Below are 23,720 nucleotides of genomic sequence, written 5' to 3'. Positions count from 1 at the left end.
ACATTGGAGTATGATGGACCCTTAATCCAATTATGAATGTTGTCTTTACCAATAGATACACAGGCACACAATTGAAGAACATCATGACAACAGATGCATACTGAAGCATCCAGCTACAAGCCAAGGAACTCAAACATTCCATGCCTCCAGTGGAAGCTTGAAAGCAAATAAGGGGCAGGTATTGTGGCTGTCTGGGGGAGCTGCTTCTCATATGGAGCTGTGTGTTCAAGCCCTGGCTGCTCCGCCCTTCACATCAAGCCTGCTCATTATAATGCACACCCTAGGATACAGCAGATGATAACCAAGAACTTGAGCCCCAACACCCACATAGGAGATCTTGGTGGAGTTCCTGGCTCCTGGCTTCAGCCTGGCCCATCCCCGGTTTTTGTGGGCATTTGAGAAATGAACCGGCAGATGGAAGATCCCTCTCTTTCTCTTTGTCTCTCCCTCTGTCACTTCCTCTCTCTGTCACTCAGCCTTTCAAGCAAATAAATAAATCTTTAACAAAAAGGAAAGAAGAGAAAGGAGGAGGAGGAAGAAGAGGAAAAGAGAAAGAGAAGGAAGAAGGATGTCTCCCTTTCAGGTTTCAGAGGGACCACAGCTCTACTGACCCTTGATTTTGGACTTCTGATATGCAGAATTCTGAGATCCTTTTCAGTTATTTTAGGCAACTCAGTTTGTGGTACCTTGTTATCTTAATAAACTAATCTGATTTAATATAATTGAGAACAACAGTGAATTTCTATCCACGTGTTAGCATAGATATTTGATATCATTTTTATTGATGTTAGAAATGAATTTTTTGGAATTTAAAAACAGTTACATAAAGTTACACTTCCAGTAAAAAATCATAAACTCCAAGATATCCTGAAGGTTAGTGAGGACAGTTGCTATTTGAAGAGAATGGATGAGATTCCATAATTCAAATGTCAAATACAGGACATTTAGATACAATCTGTGTTTAATAGACTCTCTGTGCTTTAAAAAATACTTAATGTATATTTCTAAACTTATTCTCAATGTTAGCAATAATTTTTGCAACTCTTTAACACTTTCCTGGAAGTCCAAGCCTTGTTAACCATGGTTTTAGTTGGAATTCCTACTATAACACTATTTTGGCAGTTATCATTTGAAATACAAGCTAATGTTTGAAACTAGGCAAAATACCCTTTTGGTTTAGCAATAAAATAATCTGGATAGTGACACTTCAGTTTCTTCTATCTTATGCATTTCAGTGCAACTCTGAATATTTGTTTCCATAATTCTTTTGATCTACATTTTTCTCAACAGAGAAAAGACAAAGATTGTTAATAAATTTTCATATCTTAGTTCTCAGTTTTAAAGGGAAAAATGTAGTGTGGTAAAATTTAATGGTAGAAGTAATGATGTGGTGTGTGAGTAGAAATTATTACATCATTTCCATGACTCTATACAGGATTTTTTTGCTCTTTTGAATAAATGATGCTTGTTTAAAACAAATTATCAAAGTTGACATTCCATACTACAAGACAGATTACAAACACAGCAAACTGGACAAACAAAACAAAAATGCAAGATGCCTTTGAATGGGCTGAAGATTATTGGTCTAATTTTAAAATATTATTTGAAGATTGACAAACATTGCCCTAAACAGTGTCAGCCATTGTTTATACTTTGTGATGTAGGGCTTTCATGAGAGAATACCAGGTCTGCATCACTAATATACTCACTTATTTAGGTAAAATCTCAATCAAGCTTTTGCAATAATGATTTGTAATACCATTCAATCTTTTCAAATAAACTGAATGATATAATACTTACCATCTACAATGCAGGCTAATTAAGATTAGATTTCCATTATCTTAAACATTTTAGTCTTCTAAAATAATACATTCAAAATCATTATAAATAGAAACATATATGCTCTTTCCTCTCTCCTCACCTCATGGACCCACGATGAGCGGAACAGGTGACATGAATGACATTGATTCTGAAAGAAAAATGACAGCTGTGAACCCCAGATGTGTGCTGAGGAACTGCATGGCTGAGTCTGCTTTGCAAAAAGAAGAAAGGAATGATTTTTCAGAGCTCTGTCTCCCACAGCAAGTTCTCCAGTGCCCATTCCAGACGCAGTCTGCAGCTGAGAAAGTGGGTAACTCCTCATCTGCTCCTTCTTTGGCTTAATATCTCAGAGTTAGTTGCTCATCTTAATTTGTGAAAAAACAAATCAAGGAATACTTGTAAAAAATAGAAACATGTTCTAAAATTTATATAGGGTCAGCGTTGTGGCATAGCCAGCAAAGCTGCCACCTGTGACACTGGCATTCTTTATGGGTCCCGGATCATGACCTGGCTGCTCCACTTCCAATCCAGCTCTCTGATAACAGCCTGGGAAAATCAGCAGAGAGGATAGCCCAGGTGTTTGCTCCTAGACAAACTTCTGGATCATGAATTCAGGCTGGCCCAGTACTAGCCATTGCAACCATTTGGGGAATGAATCAGGGGATGGAAGATCTCTGTGTGTGTGTGTGTGTGTGTCTCTCTCTCTCTCTCTCTTTCAAAATAAAATAGAATAAAATAGAATTCATTTAAGCGTATCTTGAGAATTAACTGGTGAAGTCAGGAAGTTTTATTATTCATTCTTCTCTTAAAATTTAGAGTAGCCTGACAGTAGTCAGTTTGTCAGTTTCGCTTTCTGTGATTTCAGTTACCTGTGATCAAACATACCTCGCTGTAGTCATTTGGTAACCACCTTAGTTATCAGATCAACTGCTGCAGTATCAAAATGCATGTCATCAAGTAACCCTTATTTTACTTGATAATAATAGCTTGATAGTGCAATGGTAGTAATGAAATGGGGGCACCAGGAAATAAAACATATACAGACAGATTGACTCAGATACTATGTGGCAACATTATAGGGCTTAAGAGGAGCACTATTATAATATATAAAAGAATTTTAAGATGGACGTGTTGACTTAGTTAGAGACAGCCTATGCCTCTTGTACACCAAAAATGTATTTATTTATTTGAAAAGCAGAGTTACAGAGAGGGAGAGGCAGAGGCAGAGGCAGAAAGAGAGAGATCTTCCATGCACTGGTTCACTTCCCCAAATGGCCAAAATATCCATGGCTTGGCAAGGCTGAAGCCAGGAACCAGAAGCTTCATCAAGTCTTCCTCATAGGTGGCAAGGGCCCATACAATTGGGCCGTCTTCTGCTTTCCCAGGAGCATTAGCATGGAGTTGGTTCAGAAGTGGAGCAGCTGAGAATTGAGCTGGCACCCATATGGGATGCAGGCTCTGCATGTGGTAGCTTAATCTGTCTCACCACAGCACCAGCCCCTAGACCTAATGTCTTAATTTTCCAAATCCTCTCCAACATCACTTTTCCTGAAAATACCTCCAGCATGGGACCCCATTGCTGCTCTGTTTGTCCCTTCTCTCTATTTGTCCCTGTGCTACCTGTATCTCAACACAGATGATGCTGTGTACTAACAGAAGTTTGCTCACTGTATACCTTACCAGTTGGGAAGGATAATCCAGTGGATGGAAGATATCTACCCTGCTCCTTCTCTTCCTCTCTGTAAGTCTGACAGAGTTTTAGCCCTGGCTCCAAGGTAGAGCCAGGATGAGGTCAGGAGCCAGGAGCTTCTTCCAGGTCTCCTATATGGGTGGCAGGAACCCAAACACTTCGACCATCTTGTGCTGATATTCCCAGGCCATTAGTAGGGAGCTGCATCGTAAGTGAGGCAACCAGAACATAACCAGCATTCTTGTGGAATGCCAACATGACAGACAATGGCTTTAGCCTCTATGCCACAATGCCAGCCAGTAAATAAATGTTTCTAAAGCATTAAAATTTATTTGAAATTCCTGTACACATATGCATATGAACAATATGATAGATCTTCAGCATTTGTTTCCTAATGAAGTTTCTAATACATCTTAACTCTTAGAAAGCATTAGTGTCATCAGAAAAATGCGTTTTATAAAATGCTGATCCCACATTCGGATCTGATTAAAAGGTCCATGAGAGTCTCACAGGCATGGAAAGCCATGACATGGTGGCAAAAAACAATCTAAATGAAAGATCCTGGTGAACAAGACCCCAGCAGAAGGATCAGGCCATCAAGGAGAGAGGCGCCTTTCTCTGAAGGGAGGAAGGAACCTCCACTGTGATATGGCCTTGACTAAACAAATTCAGAGTTGCTGAACTCAAGGGGCTTCCATAGCCTAGACAGCTCATAGCAAGAGTCTCGGGTGATTGCTGACATCATAAATAAGAGTGTCAATTGTTAAATCAACAACAGGAGTCACTGGGTTCATGCTCCCCATGTAGGATCTCTGTCCTTAATGTGTTTAACTATGAAACTCAAAAACAACACTACTAGTCGAACAATACCCTATACCTGGTTCAGTTGTGTGAGTGCAACCTGTTGAAATCCCTGCTTAGTATATACTAAGTTGATCTTCAGTATATGAAGGTAATTGAAAATGAAATGTGATGAAGGGTGGGATGGGAGAGGGAGTGGGAGAGGGGATGGCCACAGGAGGGAGGGAGGTTGGGGGGGGGAAGCCACAACAATACAAAAGTTGCATTTTATATTCTAATTAAAACTATTGATTGAACTCTGTAATTAATACATAAATACTCTTAGGTGTTTAATTAATGCTATAACTAGTACTCAAATAGTATTTTACATTTTGTGTTCCTGTGTGGGAACAAAATGTGGAAATCTTTACTTAATATACACTAAATTGATCTTCTGTATATAAAGATAATTGAAAATTAATCTTGATGTGAAGGGAAGGGAGAGAGAGTGGGAGAGGGGAGCATTGTGGGTGGGAGGGAAGTTATGGGGGGGGGAGGAAGCTATCGTAATCCATAAGCTGTACTTTGGAAATTTATGCTCATTAAATAAAAAAATATATAAAAAAATAAATAAATAAAATGCTGATCCCAGATGTACATTGAAAATACCAAGCTTAAATATGTCAACATGAATTTTAACATGGGTGAACCTTCTAAGTTCTATGAGTTTGAGGCTATATTCCAGATTGAAAAGGAGTTCAGGAGCCGGCGCTGTGGCACAGAGGGTTAATGCCCTGGCCTAAAGCGCCAGCATCCCATACGGGTGCCGGTTCCGAGACCCAGATGCTCCATAGCTGTCTGCTATGGCCTGGGAAAGTAGTAGAAGATGGCCCAAGTCCTTGGGCCCCTGCACCCGCATGGGAGACCCAGAAGAAACTCCTGGCTCCAGGCTTCAGATCGGCGCAGCTCTGGCTGTTGCGGCCAATTGGGGAGTGAACCATCGGACAGATCTCTCTCTCTCTCTCTCTCTCTCTCTCTCTCTCTCTGCTTCTCTTCTCTCTGTGTGACTCTGACTTTCAAATAAATAAATAAATCTTAAAAAAAAAAAAGGAGTTCAAAGAAGAAAATGCTCACTAATATAAGTACATTACAAAATATTTACTTCAGAGATAGAACTGTGAAAAAGGGTCAATTCACACTCTGCTATATAAATTTTATTCAAATCCGTTTCAGATGAATCCTGCCCAAGAGAAAGATTTCATCTCTAACTCATTCAGCAGCAGGAAGCCCGGGAACCGAGGTAGAATGATTCTGATTTGCAGGAGCAGAGCAGGGGGCTCTGAAAGTTTTCTCAGGCTCCACACAGGAACACTTCAAAGTACAGAGTAAGTGCCAGAGCTTGGGAGCCCAAACTCCTAATTCCAAATCTTCATTTGGCCACCTAATAGCTGGGTGACTTAGCAAGCTAAATTACTTCTCTGAGCCTGTTTCTGCTTCTGTAAAAATTAGTTCAACCCCTGGAGTCATTACATGTATTAATTGAAGGAAAATGTCCATGATACACTATGTCTTTGATGTTTTTATTTATAATACTTTTAAATTGTTAATTTATTTTAGAGGTGGAGAAACAGAGAGAGACAAAGCGACACACACACACACACAAAGAGAGAGAGAGAGAGAGAGAGAGAGAGAGAGAACCTCCAGTGGTCCCCCATCCACTTTTTTTTTTCCACAAAAGGCCTGCTGGGGCTGTGCTGAAGCTGCGGCCAAAGATGGGAGCTGGAAAATCAATCTGGTCTTTCATCTAGGTAGCAGGAAGGCTGTCACCACTGCCTCCCAGATTGTGTGTTGTCAGGAAGCTGGTGGCAGGAGCTGGATCCAGAAACAAATGCAGGTATTTGAATGCACGATGCAGGTGTCTTAACCACGAGGCTAAATGCCCTCTATGTTACAATATTTTTTTTTTTTTTTGTCTTTTTTTAACTTTTATTTAATGAATATAAATTTCCAAAGTACAGAATATTGATTACAATGGCTTCCCCCCCATAACGTCCCTCCCACCCGCAACCCTCCCCTTTCCCACTCCCTCTCCCCTTCCATTCATACCAAGATTCATTTTTGATTCTCTTTATATACAGAAGATCAGTTTAGCATATATTATGTAAAGATTTCAACAGTTTGCACCCACATAGAAACACAAAGTGAAAAATACTGTTTGAGTACTAATTATAGCATTAAATCTCAATGTACAGCACACTAAGGACAGAGATCCTACATGAGGAGTAAGTGCAGAGTGACTCCTGTTGTTGACTTAACAAATTGACACTCTTGTGTATGGTGTCAGTAATCACCCTAGGCTCTTGTCATGAGCTGCCAAGGCTATGGAAGCCCCCTGAGTTCACTGACTCTGATAATTTTTAGACAAGGCCATGGTCAAAGTGGAAGTTCTCTCCTCCCTTCAGAGAAAGGTACCTCCATCTTTGATGACCCGTTCTTTCCACTGGAATCTCACTCGCAGAGATCATTCTTTAGGTTTTTTTTTTTTCCAGAGTGTCTTGGCTTTCCATGCCTGAAATACTCTCATGGGCATTTGAGCCGGATCCACATGCCTTAAGGGCTGATTATGAGGCCAGAGTGCTGTTAGGACATTTGCCATTCTATGGGTCTGCTGTGTATCTCACTTCCCATGTTGGACCATTCTCTCCCTTTTTTATTCTATCAGCTAGTATTTGCAGACACTATTCTTGTTTATGTGATCCCTTTGGTTCTTAGTCCTATCATTACGATCAATTGTGAACAGAAATTGATCACTTGGACTAGTGAGATGGCATTGGTACATGCCACCTCGATGGGATTGAATTCGAATTCCCTGGTATGTTTCTAACTCTACTGTTTGAGGTAAGTCAGCTTGAGCATGTCCCGAATTGCACATCTCTTCCCTCTCTTATTCCCACTCTTATATTTAACAGCGATCACTTTTCAGCTAAGTTTCAGCACTTAAGAAGACTTGTGTATTGATTACAGTATTCAACCAAAAGTATTAAGTAGAACAAACAAACAAAAAAATACTAAGAGGGATAACATATTAAGCTGCTCATCAACAGTCAGGGTGAGGGCTGATCAAGTCACCGTGTTCATTTCACTTTAACAGGTTTCCTTTTTGGTGCTCAGTTAGTTGTCACCTATCAAGGAGAACAAGTGGTATTTGTCCCTTTGGGATTGGCTTATTTCACTCAACATAATGTTTTCCAAATTCCTAACAGGGATCACTTTTCAGTTAAAATTTAAACACCTAAGAATAATTGTGTGTTAATTACAGAGTTCAACCAATGGTACTACAACAAAAAAAAAAAATACTATGTTACAATATTTTAAAAATTAAATCATTCCAGGAGATACACTTTCTCCCAGTAATTTTCTCTTATTATCTACCTTATCTTATCTTTTTCTATGACTAATTTTGATTTTCACCATTTCAGGGAAATGAACTCGCTAATCAACAATAGATCTCATAAGTTGGGAACACCATATTTTTGATTGATTCACTTGAATAAAAGTCGAATCTATGTCTATATCTCCTAGTTTTCTATGAAATCTCATACTTGTGGCAATAGACAAAATAACAATTGTTGAATTTATTGTCATCAATGAAACTAAGTGAACACTTGCATCATCTCTAGCTTTCCTGAGATCCCTCTGCCCTCTGCTGTCAGTTTGAATCAGATGTGAGATCCTCTAAGACAGCCCAGCTCATTCGCATCTTTATCCCTACCTCCTGTGTTGGGTGTATAACATGTAGTAGGTTGTCAATAAAGCTGTCAAATAAATGAGTGAATGAGGAAATAAGGAAGAATATTTCATAGCAAAGGAAACTACAATGGAAAGCGATGGAAAAGCAAAGTAATGATAAAAGTTATCAATAATTGAGTACCAGGCCCTTATGTATATTATTTCTAAACTTCATGATAGCCTCACAGGGTAGGTTCCTGTGGCCCACTGTAACAATGAGGAATAGTGATAACAATGAAGGAGGGAGCAGCCCATAGAACATCCATCTGTGTTGTGCCCTCGGGTCCTTGGGAGAAAAGTTACCTAAAAATGCAGTTTTTTCTCTAGCACATCTGCCACATAACCCTCCAACTTCTGCCACATGATTGGTGGCAAATGAGCTGTCCCAGAATGGCCAATCAGTGGCACCCCACTTGGTAAAAACCATATAAGTTCTGTCCTTGGCTGGTCTGAAGGTGAAAGAATATGGAGAAGGCATGAGTTCCTTACAAGAATCATTTGCCCTTTAGTTTTCTCCCTACTTCTCCATCCCTTAACATCTGAGACAGAGCAGGGAATGAGGGCAGTCAGGGATGGAATGCTTTGTACTTATGAATCAGGGACTGCCCTGATTTGAACAAGATTTTCCTACCAAACTGATGCTGGATTTTAAACCCCAAAGCCATAGTTAATGGTACTAAGAAGGTACAAATTGAATCCAATAACAGTATTTGAAAGGTAGACCTAGTAGAAGTTGTTAGGTCACTGAAGGTGTGCCCTCAGAAGATAGTTCTCATGAGAGGGCTGGTTATAAAAGCGTACTTAGGCCCAGTCACTCTTTCTATGCTTCCTGGCTGTCCATATGATTCTTCCTCTGCTTGCACTCTGTGTTCCCTCTTGTCATGTGATGCCCTACCTTGCCTTGGGACTCTGCCAGCAAGAACACCATCATCTAAGACTGAACCAGTGAGACCTGCCAAATAAGATAGCGAATCTCCAAAACTGTGAGCTCAAATAAAACTCTTTTCCTTCATAAATAATTTGCTTATAGATGAAAAACTGACTAATACAGAACCCTTGAAACTGAACTCCTATAATGTAAAAGCAGGACCCAGCCTCTTCTCTGTCTCCCTTAGCCCAAGATGTCTTTGCCTTTCCTTTATCAGAAGGAGTTCACTGACCTGAGAGAATGGTACAGCAGGTCTTACAGTTCTAATTACCAGACTCAAAGAGTCTTTTGCTTCTCCAATAGATAAGAACCTTAATGGCCAGTATTATCCTGTAGTGGTGCATAGGGGAATTCCAGGTTGAGGTAGAATGTAACTGTCATCCCTCAGACAACAGGAGCCCACATGGCCATCATAAATTTCCTAAAGACCGTATCATCACTGACTAATGAAAGAAAAGTCATGAGCACCACTGACCAACCAGGAACTCGGACCCAAGCTAATCATGCACCTCTCAGCCCCAATTTCAATGTATAGGAACATTCACCGTTAATTCCCTGGGAAGTCCAGGAATTAATAAATAACTACTCTTTGTTGTGCACTTTGCAATAAATACCTACTTTTTTCCACCATCAGAATTTCATTGATTGTCTTTCTGCACATCAGGCAAAGGGACTCAGTTGGAAGTTCACTCCAACTAGTTTGGGGCATTGTTCTCCAGCACCCTCATTTTCTTCTCTAAAGATAACAAAGCGTGATAGACTAACTGGTGCATGTTCAGCTTAATTTCCTTGTACTATTCTTTGCTTTTCTCAGAGTGGAAGAGATGGTCCCTGGTGGGGGATATGCCAGAGAAAGTTGAAAGCAAAGGAACAAAAGCAGAAGGAATGAGGAAAAAGCCAACATAGACTTGTGCAATGTCTTAACAATTTCCTGCAAAATAAGACTAAGAAGAAAGAAGGTGGGGTGGGAGAGAAATGAAAGGATAGACAAGAAAGGGATGCTCAAGTAAGAACTGAAGGACTGCTCTTTAGTGACTATACCAGCATGGTAAACATGGCAGGGCAACAGGGGGAAAAAGTAGAGAGGAGAAGAAGAAATGAGGACAGAAGGGATGGAGAGGGAACCCAGGGTGTTGTTGTGTAGGAGGCTCAAGTTGCGGATGCTATGAGACAGAAAGCTCAGAATTCAGGTGTAGGCAACACAACTAATAAGAGATCATTGTTCAGTTTGTGAAGAATTGATATTTCCCAAAATGTTAGAATCTTGGAAGTGTAAAAATAATCCTTCCCATTCACAGACTCTGGTCTGCAGGTGGAAGAAAAATTTAAAGAATAGATCACAGGGAAAAGACACTTTGGTGTTTTAAATGTATGGTAAAATCATGTAGCATGAAATTTTACTGTACAAAATTAGAATTATATACTTTATTATATTTTACTTTATATTCCATGATTATCATAAATTGTAATAGAAAATATTCATGCATTTGAAGAGACTTTGAAGACACAATAATATAAAGTTTGACTTCTCACAGACTCAAGGCCAGTCTCAGGTGCTGACCACAGGAACTCTCATCTATCCAATGAGTGGTAGCGTACTTTTAGATATTAGAGTTTCTGTAAGATAATTTAATCATCTTTGTACATGTTAGTTTTAGTAACTGGCATTGTAACAAAGCACCCCAAGCCACAGTTTGCAATGCCAACACCCCATATTGGAGTGCTGGTTAGAGTCTTGGCTGCTCTATTTCTGATCCAGCTTCCTACTGGTGTGCTCTGGAAGAGAGCAGCTGATGGTCTGAATGTTTGGGATCCTGCCACCTGTGTGGGAGAGCAGAGTGGAGTTCCTGGTGCCTGGCCCATCCCTGGCTGTTGCAGTCATTTGGGGAATAAACCAGTGGGTGCAATGAAATGCAAAATCAAAGAATTTCAATTACAACAATTCATTTTATTACTTTGTTTTCCTCTTAAGTCAAAAATAGTTGGATGCTGGGAATGGTGATCAGAAATGCCAAATGTTCAGTTCTATGAATGACCATCCTCTTTTAGTTACCCATTTTCTAATCTGCAGTATACTTGTCCTAAAAATGTTCTACACCATGTATCAGTAAGAGATTTTCTAGAGGAAAATCTAAAAAAAAAAAAAAAAAAGAAATAAAGAACATACATATGTGAAAAATTCTAAGGACAAGTAATTCAGCCTCTAAAATGACACCAGAACACCTATGTCTATCCACTGACATACATGTGCCAGCACAAATTCATATCACCCATCATGATGTCCTCATTCCCTGCCCACATGGTACTACAGCAAATATCTTTCTGTTCTCAAAGGATAAAATATGCAGTAGCATACACTAGCTTTTAAAATGTAAATTTTTCAGAAATGCACAAAAGTCAGGTGCTTAGCAGTTCTTAGAGAAATGTCTCAACCTGAATATAACCCTCTCTTTAAAACTAATCACACATTTAAGTATATGTAAATTATACCTTCCTAGGTGACAGCATTTCAACTGATGTCCATCAGTAACTCAATCGACACTGATTGAATCCTTTTGCTCCTTCTAGCACTTTCTCATATACTAGATTGCACTTTAAAAAGTGTGGTTGACAAGTGCTAGCAAAATAAATTATTTATACATTTTTTCAGGGCATTGATTTTCTAAATAAGAGGAAACCATACCATAATGTAAATTCTGCTACAAAGGACTGTGTGATAGTACTATTTTAAATTAATCTTAATTCCACATAGTAAATTATAGTAAGTCATTAACATTGTGCTGGTGAATTGTGCAGTTATTTACAAATCTCACTGATGCTTTATAGTAAATGAGTCACAAAACTTACTCTCCTGTTTTCATTATTTACCAGAAAACTTGATTTGCAATGAATTATCTTCATTTTTATTGAAAAACTATATATATATAAAGTATATATACTTTATATATTTATATATACACTTATATATATTTATATACTTTATATATAACACATATAACTTTATGTATACTTTATATATAACTTTATATATATAAAATATATATAATCTTCATTTTTATTAAAAAACTATTTTCCTCTTCCATAGGCTATATCTTTGAAGAGATCCCTTGAATCTGTTCAAAGTTTCTAGCAATTGTCACCTTTTTTTTTTATATGAGACCAGCAAGCATTGGAGAAATGCGTGGCTCCCTGTGCTGTAGGACACACATGCAAATAAGCTCCCAACCCCAACCAGCCCTGCTGAACAAGATGATTTCTGCTTATAACTCACCCTCATAGGAAAGCTCCAATGGGAAGACACACAGGAGATCACTGCCCAGCAATGGAACAGAAGCCTGGAATTTCCTCCAGAGAAAGAAAGATATCAGTCAACTATCCAACCCATTTAGTGGTGCATCAAATGGACTCCTCCTCCTCCTCACCCACCCTTCTTGTTCTTTGGTGTCTTACTAGTTGAGACTGGATGGACTTCCAGGTCTTCCTATTCCTACAAAGAGAAAACCCTATTATTCCTGAATGTTCATGGTTCTTGACTCCTTCTACAGTTCAAGATGCATAATGACACTTCAGTTGTCAGCACAAAGAGCAGCCTCCCAGTGATTAAACATCACAGTGACTTCAAGAGTACAGGCAGTCACCTGGGACCTGGGGTGGAAGCTCCTCCTGTCTTGGACAAGATAAGAACCAAATAGGGGAAGTGAGGAACAAAAATACAGTGGGATCCGCAGGTCAGATTTCCTTGACATAAAATAAGATAACCATACTGTGGTGACCCCTCAGCCCATGCCATATTATAAATACCATCCTAGAATGTCACGAAATGTACTTATCGCAAATTTTATTCAATAGAAAGGGATTCGCCAAACACAATTCATGAACTACCAGAGACGCCATAATATTTTAAAAGGAAAAGCAGCACAGATAAAGGAGTATAAGTTCTGCATTTTCAAAATTATATAAACTCTCAGAAATATGCCTGCTGTCAGATAAGCAAATCCTGTAAAACATCGAATGATTTATTTGAAAGGCAGGCATGGAGAGAGAGAGAGAGAGAGAGAGAGAGAGAGAGAGAAAGAGAAAGAGAGAAAGAGAGAGAGAGAGAGAGAGAGAGAGAGAGAGAATGGGAATCTCCCAAATGCTGAAATGCTTGAAACATTTGGGGCTGAACCAGGCCACCAGTAGGAGCCAGGAACTCAGTCCTTGGGCTATCACCTGTAGTCTACCAAGGTTCTTCTGAGTAAGAAGCTGGAATAAAGAATAGAGCTGTGGCTCCAACTCAGGCACTCAAAAACCGGATCCAGACATCCCAAGGCGTGTCTTTATGGCTGTGAAAAATGCCAGCCCTTCAAGTGACTGATTCACATTAAAAGGGGCTAATGCCTTAGGAAAGAGTATAATCACATTAAACTGTATCAGGTAGTGATGAATAGAAGACAGGATTGACTTTAACTAAAATAAAAGTGGAAAACACAAACAACAATAACGAAACAGAACATCACATCTGAAATGCTTTCTATATTTATCATTTTTAAAAATTATTTTTCTCCACCATTCTCGTTATGAATCCATATTATATACTTACATCTTTTTCTTTTCTTTTTTTTTTTTTTTTTGACAGGCAGAGTGGACAGTGAGAGAGAGAGACAGAGAGAAAGGTCTTCCTTTGCCGTTGGTTCACCCTCCAATGGCTGCCACGGCCGGCGCGCTGCAGCCGGCGCACCGCGCTGATCCGATGGCAGGAGCCAGGTACTTATCCTGGTCTCCCATGGGGTGCAGGGCCCAAGTACTTGGGCCATCCTCCACTGTACTCCCGGGCCACAGCAGAGAGCTGGCCTGGAAGAGGGGCAACCGGGACAGAATCCGGTGCCCCAACCGGGACTAGAACCCGGTGTGCTGGCGCTGCAAGGCAGAGGATTAGCCTAGTGAGCCGCGGCGCCGGCTACATCTTTTTCACTGGAGTTACATCCTGCATTCTGTGGGCTGGCAGAAATAAAGAACATAGAGGGTCAGACTGAGCACAAAATGAATTATGAGATGGGGTATAAACATGCCAGTTACACAACACGTAAAACTTCCTCAGTGCAGAGAGGCCAACATCTATATTGCCTGAGTACTGCCCTATTTGCCCATCAGAACACCTGGTATAGGACTTATCACGATAGAACAGGGCTCCAGAGGACTTGGCTCTGACTACCAAAGAATAGCAGCTCCTGTCAATGTCTCGCATACTTTCTTTTTTGGTAAAACCTGCCCCTAGTTAATGCCCAAATTTAATCCTTCCATACTAAACTGCTTGTTAAGCATTGCTGATTGTGCCTTCACTCCTCAATCAAGTGCTATCTGGAGGTTTCCCCCTAAAGTCGAACCACTTTTCAGATAATGAATGACTCCAGTAGTGGGGTTGGATAGTTAAGATTTCTGTAAATTTATATGAAGGAGCTTGAGTGCCTCACAATCCCTGCATTCTCCCTTAAAGTCTTCCTCATTCAGTCCTTCATTGAACTTTCTTGATGGGAAAATGGTTCCAACTCTCTTGACCCTGTGACATCATGTCAGGACAGATATAGGATTGCTGAGAAATTGGCTCTGGAGAAGTTGGGAAGATTGTTATTGGCACTGTGCTCTCTCAGCTGAAATCTCTGCACCAGTCTGTCACCTCCAGAGGCGGGAAGAAGTCTCCGCCAGACACCCACACCATCCTAGATAAAAGGGTATCTAAAGCCAAGGGACTCAGTGAGAGCACCTGGGGTATAAGGACAGTGAGAAAAGCAGAGGGGAGACAGACCTGGGCTTAGGAATTCTCGCATGTGAAGAAGGATCAGGGAAGCCACCAGAGGATCGGAAACAGAGCTGGGTACGAGGAAGCATGAGACGAGCCAATTTAGTGACATCATAGAAGACAAGACGTTTCAAACAGGGCAGGCATGAGGAACAGGGCCACATGCTACTAAGAATTCAAACAAGTCAAGAAGGGGGGAATAAAAATTCTGGTTTTGACAAAACAAACAAAAGTCTCTGTTGTCTTGAATCCAAACCATTTAATAGTCAGGTATGGAGGGAATCTCCCTAATACTTTTTAGAAGGAAGATTGGAAGAGCAGGACTTGGAGACTGACAGAGGACAACAGGTGCTCTCAAGGTAAACCAAAGAATGAAATCATAAGTGCAGAAAAACGAAGAATCAAAGGACCATCAGATATTATTTTTTGTTGTATGAAAAGTAAAAAATATTAAATAAGCATGTTTGTGTGTCACTGGAATGATCAATTAGGGAGACAAAACAATTTCCATAAGAAAGAGGGAATGATTACAAAGCATGATCTTATGTAGGCCAGAAGCGAAGTGTCTAAAGCACAAGTTGAGGGATCAACACAGGTGGGTGCAGAGGCAATGATAAAGAGGAAAAAAAGAGAAAATGAGTGTAGGGCATGTAGGGAATTTGATTCAATGGTGGGAATATGTAGTGATTCTTTTGTTGCTGATGCTTTTATATTCTCAGGAATGAATGAGATGATGTCAATAGCTGAGAAGGGGAGATATTTGGAAGTTTCTAACACAAAACATTGTTAGTGAATCTTAATAGGATTGCTGGACTCTAGTCTCTATCTCAGGAGAAACTTAGGATTAAAAGCATAGCCCTTTGTCTCTACTGTGACTTTACCATCTTCCAAATCACTCTGTTAATAACCAGTTCCTATGTGAAGTTCCCACTTCCCAGACCTATTACAAGTACTTCAATAACAGGATGACATTAACTCTGTCTCTTCACTATGTACTTTCGTGTCCTGGTGGGTAATCATTGTTCTCATATTTCAAGATTCAAGAAACTGAGATAATTTAGGAAAGGCTCCTAGCACCTCTTCGCCTTCCCTGCATCTTGTTAACAAAAATGTTTACACAAATTCATTGTCACCCCTTTTGTGTACATCCCCAAAGCATGAGTTTTCTCTATATTATGGCACTTAGTATTATCAACGAAACCCAGTGGGCCCCCTCTGAGACCCCGATATGAGTTCAAGTTAGATATAGTTTCTGTTCATCAGACTTCTTATGCAGCATGAAGAAATTCCCATGTGAGTGTCTGTTTCTAGTTCACTTCCTTTTAATATTAAATCACGTATACCAGATTCTTTCCTAACTCTCAACAACGGGGTAAAAAAGCATCATAGGCTTCACCCTAGAAATTGAATACCTTTATCTTCTACATGTAAGAAGACTCCACATAAGATTACTCAATTGCACTAACTAAAGGTCCTATGAAATAATTGAAATGCTTGATAATTTTTAATTAATGTTCATAAAGGTAAAATATGCAGTCCTGCTGCATTTCTATTGGATAAACACTGACCTAAGAAGCACAGGGATTTTTAAGGTAGTTGTCAGGCCAACAGAGCACTGGTTGAAAGAAGTTATATTCATCCACATGGATGGATCCCAGTAGCTAAGAGATTAGCCATGAAACAGCTAATCACAGTAACAAAAATGCTCTCAGAAATATATTAAGCTTGCTACACATTTACTTTGTGTAGGCTTGTGATAAATTGGCCCAGGGACAGCTGGCATTCATGAAAACTACATCAATGTCATTTAAAGGCTAATCCTGACACTACATTTCTAAGCACAGGAAAATACTCCAGGGGTAAAGACAGATGCAAACCCAAGAGGAAATCACTTTAGAAAATGGAAACCACAGAATTAATTTCATAAGAATAGTTACAAGGACTATTAATTAGAAACCTTCAGATATGAGAGAACTTCAAAAAGTTTATAGAAAATGAAATTGAAACTTGAGCTTAAACCAAAAAAATTGGAAATAGATTTTTTTATCATAGACATTGTCCATGAAATATTTGAAGGACAATAGTACAATCCCCTATGCTGCAAAACTCACAAATTTCTTCAAATCCTTTTCTCCTACGGATTATTTTCCATCTACATTTGCGGCATGTTATTCTGAGGTGGTCGTAAGTAATTCCCTGTGTCTTTTTCAGTTCTTATGTGGAAATGGTTGGCAGCCATGGAGTAGACCCTCACACTATTGAAGGCCAGAAGAATTCCTGTGTTTAGGAGTGAAGATGTGTAGGGGGCACCATGTCACTCAACCACAATGTACTGAGGGAAAAGTGATAACTTTAAAATAAAGATAATTCAAGCTCATTGTTGAAAGTCTGGAAATTTGGAAAATTACAAAGAACAATCACACAAAATACATCTTGATGGCTTAACATGCCTCACAGGTCCCTGTTCCTTGCTCTTTGAGAACCATATAACCCATTACTGTGGATTTTTTGTTTTTGAAAGGCAGAGTAGACAGTGAGAGAGAGAGACAAAGGTTTTCCTTTGCCGTTGGTTCACCCTCCAATGGCTGCCACGGCCGGCGCGCTGCAGCTGGTGCACTGCGCTGATCCGATGGCAGGAGCCAGGTACTTCTCCTGGTCTCCCATGGGGTGCAGGGCCCAAGGACTTGGACCATCCTCCACTGCACTCCCGGGCCACAGCAGAGAGCTGGCCTGGAAGAGGGGCAACCGGGACAGAATCCGGTGCCCCGACCAGGACTAGAACCGGTGTGCTGGCACCGCAAGGCGGAGGATTAACCTAGTGAGCCGCGGCGCCGGTTTATTGTGGATTATAATTGCCCCCACTGAGCTGTAGAACACTAGAACTTGGGATTTCTGACAGCGTTATTCAACCACCCCCTTCCTTCCTCTCCAGACTCTACCCAGGCTCTAATAATCATTTGAAAATGATTAGCTCTAGTAATCAAGTAAAAAACATTTTTAATAAATGTTCTTGATTCTCTCAGTCTGGCCTTCACAAAAGGAATCTCTTTCCTACAAGTCACAAATCTCTTCCTCTTTCACACTGTTTTAGTTCTTTTTTAAAATATTTACTTATTTTTTTTATTTGAAAGGCAGATTACAGAGAGAGGAGGAAAGGCAGAGAGAGAGAGAATCTTCCATGTGTGGGTTCATTCCCCAAATGACCACATGGGCCAGGGCTGGGTCAGGCCAAAGCCAGGAGCTTCTTCCAAGTCTCCTAGGTGGGTGAGGTGGCCCAAACACTTGGACTATCTGCTGCTGCTTTCCCAGGCATATTAGCAAGGAGCCAGATTGGAAGAGGAGCAGCCAGGGCTCAAACTGGCACCCATATGGGATACTGGCATAACAGGTGATAACAACCCACGACACCACAGAGCAAGTCCCATATTGTCGCTCCCCCTCTTCGTGGAGGAACGACACAGGACCCTGCGCTGTTCTTTCGTCTGCTCGGCCCTCCCCGGGTTTGCTGCTGGTTCTTCCCGGGTTGGCTACTGACCCTTCCACCTCCGTGGAAGGGCGGTTCCCCCTGGCCACTTTCCCCACTTCCGCAGGGGAGCGGCACACCGCCGGCTGGCTCTCTCAGGGGCTGCACAGGTGTTCCCCTTAGATGTTCCCCTTAGATGTTCCTGGTGCATGCCGTCTCTCTCCTCCTTTATAGTCCTCCTCCGCCAATCCTAACTCGGCTGCCCACACGCCGAGTACGCTGCTCTCCTCCAATCAGGAGCAGGATCAGCTCCTGGAGGTCATCACTCAAGCTGGCAAGAGGCAGCTGCGTAGAAGCTGTTTTCTTCTCTCCCAGCGCCATATTGTGGGAGAGCAGATGCATAGAATAAGTCTTAATTCCAGTAACTTAGTCTAGTCCGAGTTGCTCCCAGTTGCTCCCCACACCATATATTAGTCTTTTCATAGTGTAATGAAATACTTGAGGCAGCATAACTTTATGAAGAAATTATGCTTGTTTGGGCTCCCATTCTGAGATAAGTCAGACCCCAGTATTTCAGTCTGTGGTGATGGTGTTCTTGCTGACAGAGTCCCCGCATGGCACAGGGCATCACAGGACAGAGACAAGGAGTGCACATTTGTCTGTGTGGTTTCTCTCTGCTCCTTATAAAGCCACCATGGGTCATGGGGGTTCCACAGGAGGACTGAATCCAATTTAATCACTTTCCAAAAGCCCCACCTCTAAACACCACAATTGGATTACTTGATTTAAATCTCCACTCCCCACCCCATTAGTATCATTTACATAAGACTTCAGAGACTAAACTTCAGGAGATTAGAACCAAAATTACATTCAAACTACAGCACAGATAGCAGTAGCAGCCCCTTTGCTGCTGTTTCGTGTCTCTACACTAACCTGGGTGGCTGCCTACACTCTCTCTCTGCTGTGTACTATTCCATTTGCCAATGAAGCTTCTTCAGCGCTTACTGCTTTCCGTGCTCCATCTAATTCCTCTTTTTATCCTGATACAAATGTTGAAGTTGCAGTGTAATTAGCGTAGTAGGGGGCAATAAGTAGGACCTATTAGTCTTCGGGTAGGACATACAAATGTTTTTGTGTGTTTCCTTATTTGGGAAGTAGCTCAATAGCTACATCCTCCAAAATGATGTTCCCAGACAAGCATCTGTGCTCTCTCAGACTCAGTCCCAGTTACTAGACAGTCAAGAGTAATTGCTCTAGGGCTCTTGAAAGGTTAAGTAAATCAGACTTTCACCTAAAAAAGTCAGAGAGCTGGAGAGAAAAACTATAAGCAGGAATGTCGGTCATTACTAAAAGCTAAATAATTGCTATGTATCGATTTTAAATATTGACCCTGACTTTTTCTTTCTGAATGATTTTATGATGTTTATTTAAAACGGTTTCACAGAGATCGATATAGGTTTTAAAGGCCTTCATTCTGCCTTGTCCTTTGTACCTAAACACAGCATTGGGCATAATGCAGATCATTTGTTCCCCTAACTATACAGACAGTTGTCTACGTACAGATGTGTAGTTACACAGGAGGCTGCCACTGATGACTTCATTATTTCTCCCTTCATAGATTGAAGTAACATGCAGAGGGTGATTATGTGACCAGTGTTACTTATAGAAAGAGTTAACATTACTTTAACTATGATATGCTCATCTAAGTGAAATCATGAAAGAATCCTGACTGCTCCCCATGCCAATTAGGAGAAGTTAGATCAGAGGAAGCCAATCAGTGTAAGAATAGTGCTCAGGCAACCACTACTAACATTAATTCACCCTCAAAACTTCTTCAACACAAAGATGAGCATTACCAGATCAAGGATAGTTCCTGGGGAAAGCAGGTAGTGTAATTTTTGAAGGATTTTGTTGGATTTATATTTAGATGGACCTCAACCTAATTCCCTGCATTTACTGAAAACCATTACTATATGCATTGTACCATTTCAAGGGGAGTGAAACTGAGCTAAATTCTACCACACAAAATGTGAATTATACTCTTTATATACTTACATTTGATAATACAATGAAATCATGTTAAATTTTGTGCAGGATGTAGTGCCAGTGAAACAGTAATGTCATTTTATCTCTTTATGAATGAGGAGAGCTATACTTAGTCATGAAGATGTAGAGATAACATCTATATATACGCACATATGAATGCACTCATCACATATGGATACTTTTAGATGCCAGTTTTTCAAATATCTCTCTAGATTGAAGATTTTTTAAAAAATGTTAAATATATTTGTTAAATGTGGAACTGATACAGAATAGCTAGTTTCCTTGGGAGCTTAAAGATCTCCTAAGTAGGTCTTTTGGGTCTGTGAATTACTGCAATGACATTTGCCTTATTTTGGACAACCAGAAATCAGTTGAGCAGTTGAGGTTTCCATTGCATTCTTCAATTCTGAGGTTGTAAGACCAATTTTTAATGTAAAATTACCAAGTCAGATTTTTATTATATTATGTTATTTTGTTTTCATTTATTTTAAAGGAGGAGAGACAGAAAGCAAGGGACAGAGGCAGATGCATTCCATCATCTGATTTATCCCCCCCAGTGCTCACAACAGCCAGTGCTGAATCCAGGAGCCCAGAACTCAATCAAGGTCTTCCACATGGGTGGCAGGGATCCACAAACTAAAAGCAACACCTGCTGTCTCCCAGGGTACATGTTAGCAGGAATCAGAAGTGGAGCAAGGACTCCAACTCAGACATTCCCTATTTGTGAGTTCTAAGCTGCATTTTATGTGCTATGCCAAACCCCATCCAAGCAGTTTAGATTTTAAATTGGAAGATTTTGCACCAAAACAACTTTCAGAACTCACATTTTTCATAGAATCTAATGTCCATTTTTGTAGACATAATAAATGAATATTTCAATTTCCCAAAAAGTCATTGTTCTCTAATGATTAGTTTGGAATGCATTGAAAAATATGTTGGGATGAATCAACCTATCTGTAAATCACATTTCAATCAATTTAAGCTAACCACACACAGAATAAAATAGTACAGCCATGGCTTAATAGATGTCTATATTTATAGTGCCCAAGGGCTTTCCAAATAGGAGATAAGATCAACATTCCCTCTTGGGGAGCTGCTGCACCACCTCTCCTGTCTCTATACCATCCATTCAACTTTAGACCTGTTTGGCCAAGGGACTAGGCACACATTAAGCCAAACACTCAGACGTGTTTTCTTCCCTTTGGGGAGGCCATGGCCAAGATGTCAAAGTAAGAGGGGAGCTGGTTTTGGGGCTGCATGTGTTACTGACCATGGTTCTAAACCACCACTGCTGTCCAGGGTACAGTGTCTCTCCTTTCTGTAAACCTGCCTCAGAATTTTCAGTCTGATGAAGCAAGATCTGAAAAAGAAAATAGAAGGGAGATAAAGTCAGAGCTACACACAGAGAGAAGGAGAGGCAGAAAGAGAGAAGTCTTTCATCTGCTGGTTCACTACCCAATTGGCCACAATGGCCAGAGCTACTCCAGTCCGAAGCCAGGAGCCAAGAACTTCTTCCAGGTCTCCCACGTGGGGGCAGGGGCCCAAGGACTTGGGCCATCTTTTACTGCTTTCCCAGGCCAAAGTAGAGAGCTGGATTGGAAGTGGAGCAGCGGGGTCTCAAACCAGCACCCATATGGGATGCCAGCATTTTAAGCCAGGGCGTTAACTTGCTGTGCCACAGCGCCAGCCTGAGATTTTAAAATTATATTACTATAAGGGATGCTGTTATGGTACAGCAGGTCAAGCTGCCACATGGGATGCTGATACCCCTTTTGAGTGCCAGTTCGAGTCCCAGCTGCTCCACTTCTGATTCAGCTCCCTGCTAATGCGCTGTAGGGGAACTGGAAAATGACCAAAGATCTGGGGCCCCTGCCACCCACATGGGAGACCAAGATGGAGTTCCTGGCTCCTAGCTTCAGCCTGTTCCAGCCCTAGCCAAACTTTTTAGGGAGTTAACCAGAAAATGGAAGATCTCTTTCTCTCTCTCTCTCTCTTTGTCTCTTTCTGTCTCTGAAACTCTGCCTTTCAACTAAATAAATAAATAGCTTTTTTTAAAAAAGAAAAAGAAGTCTGTATTTAGAAACATGCATTATTAATATGTAATCCTGATAATGTTCATCTCTGGTTTCCTGGCAATAATCTTTAGGGAAGCCTTTTCAATGGTCATATACTAGTTAGCATATCTCCATTAATGTTCAACAATGGCCCTGCCACTGTGCAAGATGCTTAGGCATGAGGAGAAACAAAATTCATCCCCCAGGGCTTATAGTGCTCTCAGTCTAACTGGGGACAGAAGGAACTGAATGCTCTGATAGGCATTTCCGAGAGCCGCAGGAGTGCATGAAGGTAGAATGGCCTGCGAGATGAGACTGGGCAGGTACTGAGAAGTCACAGCCCTCCAGCTGTCCTAGAAGATGAAGCTGAGTATTGAGACTAAAGAAGACACTAATTTCTGTTTTTCTTCATAGATCTTTACAAAAGAGCTTTTTATAGCTGCAAGGGCTCAGACTTCAAAGAGACATTTTTCTCATCCCGTGGGAAAAGAAGATACAGAAATTGAGAACCGGCAGGACTTTTCTGGTCACACTCATATGTCTCCTAGACAGTTTAATTCCTGATGCTCAGCTTAATTTAAAGATATAAATAAAATAGCGCTTAGAAGATTATTTCTGGGGACCTGAGTCAACTTTCTGCATAATATATGAGACAGGCATTTACATCTAGAACTGAACAACGGTGCACAGAATAAAGTTTTGTATCTGTCTTATGATGCCTTGGCCTCCTTTTTTCTATTCCCTTTCAGAATTGTCAATGGAGGCATTTCAATCCCAAGGATAAAGAAATTCCGGAAATAATATGCTTATTATTAAAAACTACTTGCTGAGTAAACAGTGATCTAAACACAGAGCTGAAATGAGGAAGTTCCTACTCTATGCCCGGCTCAGCCCGTCAGTACACCATGCTGAAAATCAATGCATACATTTCTAATGTTTAGAGTTTACATTTATAGGATAATGCTTACGCATCTTGTACTTATCATTTTCAGCATACTTAGCCATCAAAATTCATTGCTTTTATGTTTTTCATTTTTTCAAAGATTTATTTATTCATTTGAAAGGCAGAGTTACAGAGAAAGAAACAGAGTCAGAGAGAAAGGGGGGGGGGGTGGAGAGAGAGAGAGGGAGAGAGAGAGAGGGATCTTCCATCCACTGACTCACTCCCCAAATAGCCAGGATGACCAGACTGGGCCAGGTCAAGGCTCAGAGCCAGGAGCTTCATTAAGGCCTCCCATATGGGTGGCAGAGGCCCAATCACTTGAGCCATCTACCTCTGCTTCCCCCAGCCATTAGCAGGGAACTGGATCAGATATGGAGCAGCCGGGACATAAACCTGCACCCATATGGATGTTGGCGCTGCAAGCGGC

General features: G+C 40.8%; 1 protein-coding gene across 5 annotated transcripts in view; it reads left to right on the top strand.

The window, feature by feature from the left end:
- The window catches only part of LOC127490574 (protein adenylyltransferase SelO, mitochondrial), a 98,593-nt gene extending 75,564 nt beyond the window's left edge, over positions 1-23,029 (top strand). The window contains exons 3-5 of one of the 5 annotated variants that reach the window (XM_051843799.2): positions 1,949-2,127; positions 5,525-5,676; positions 22,765-23,029. In XM_051843799.2, the coding sequence (XP_051699759.1) occupies positions 1,949-2,127; positions 5,525-5,676; positions 22,765-22,789 (356 nt within the window). In that variant the 3' untranslated portion in view covers positions 22,790-23,029. Of the gene's footprint in view, positions 1-1,933; positions 2,128-4,064; positions 4,464-5,524; positions 5,677-6,099; positions 6,252-16,998; positions 17,155-22,764 lie in introns of those variants that run through there. The other 4 variants (XM_051843798.2, XM_051843800.2, XM_070075089.1 and 1 more) reach the window with 4 other exon arrangements.
- The last annotated feature ends 691 nt before the right edge of the window (positions 23,030-23,720 follow it).

This window comes from Oryctolagus cuniculus, chromosome 6 (assembly GCF_964237555.1).
Source record: "Oryctolagus cuniculus chromosome 6, mOryCun1.1, whole genome shotgun sequence".
Taxonomy (NCBI): Eukaryota; Metazoa; Chordata; class Mammalia; order Lagomorpha; family Leporidae; genus Oryctolagus; species Oryctolagus cuniculus.
The sequence above is the reverse complement of the archived record's forward strand: the minus strand, read 5'-3'. Positions and strand labels throughout refer to the sequence as shown.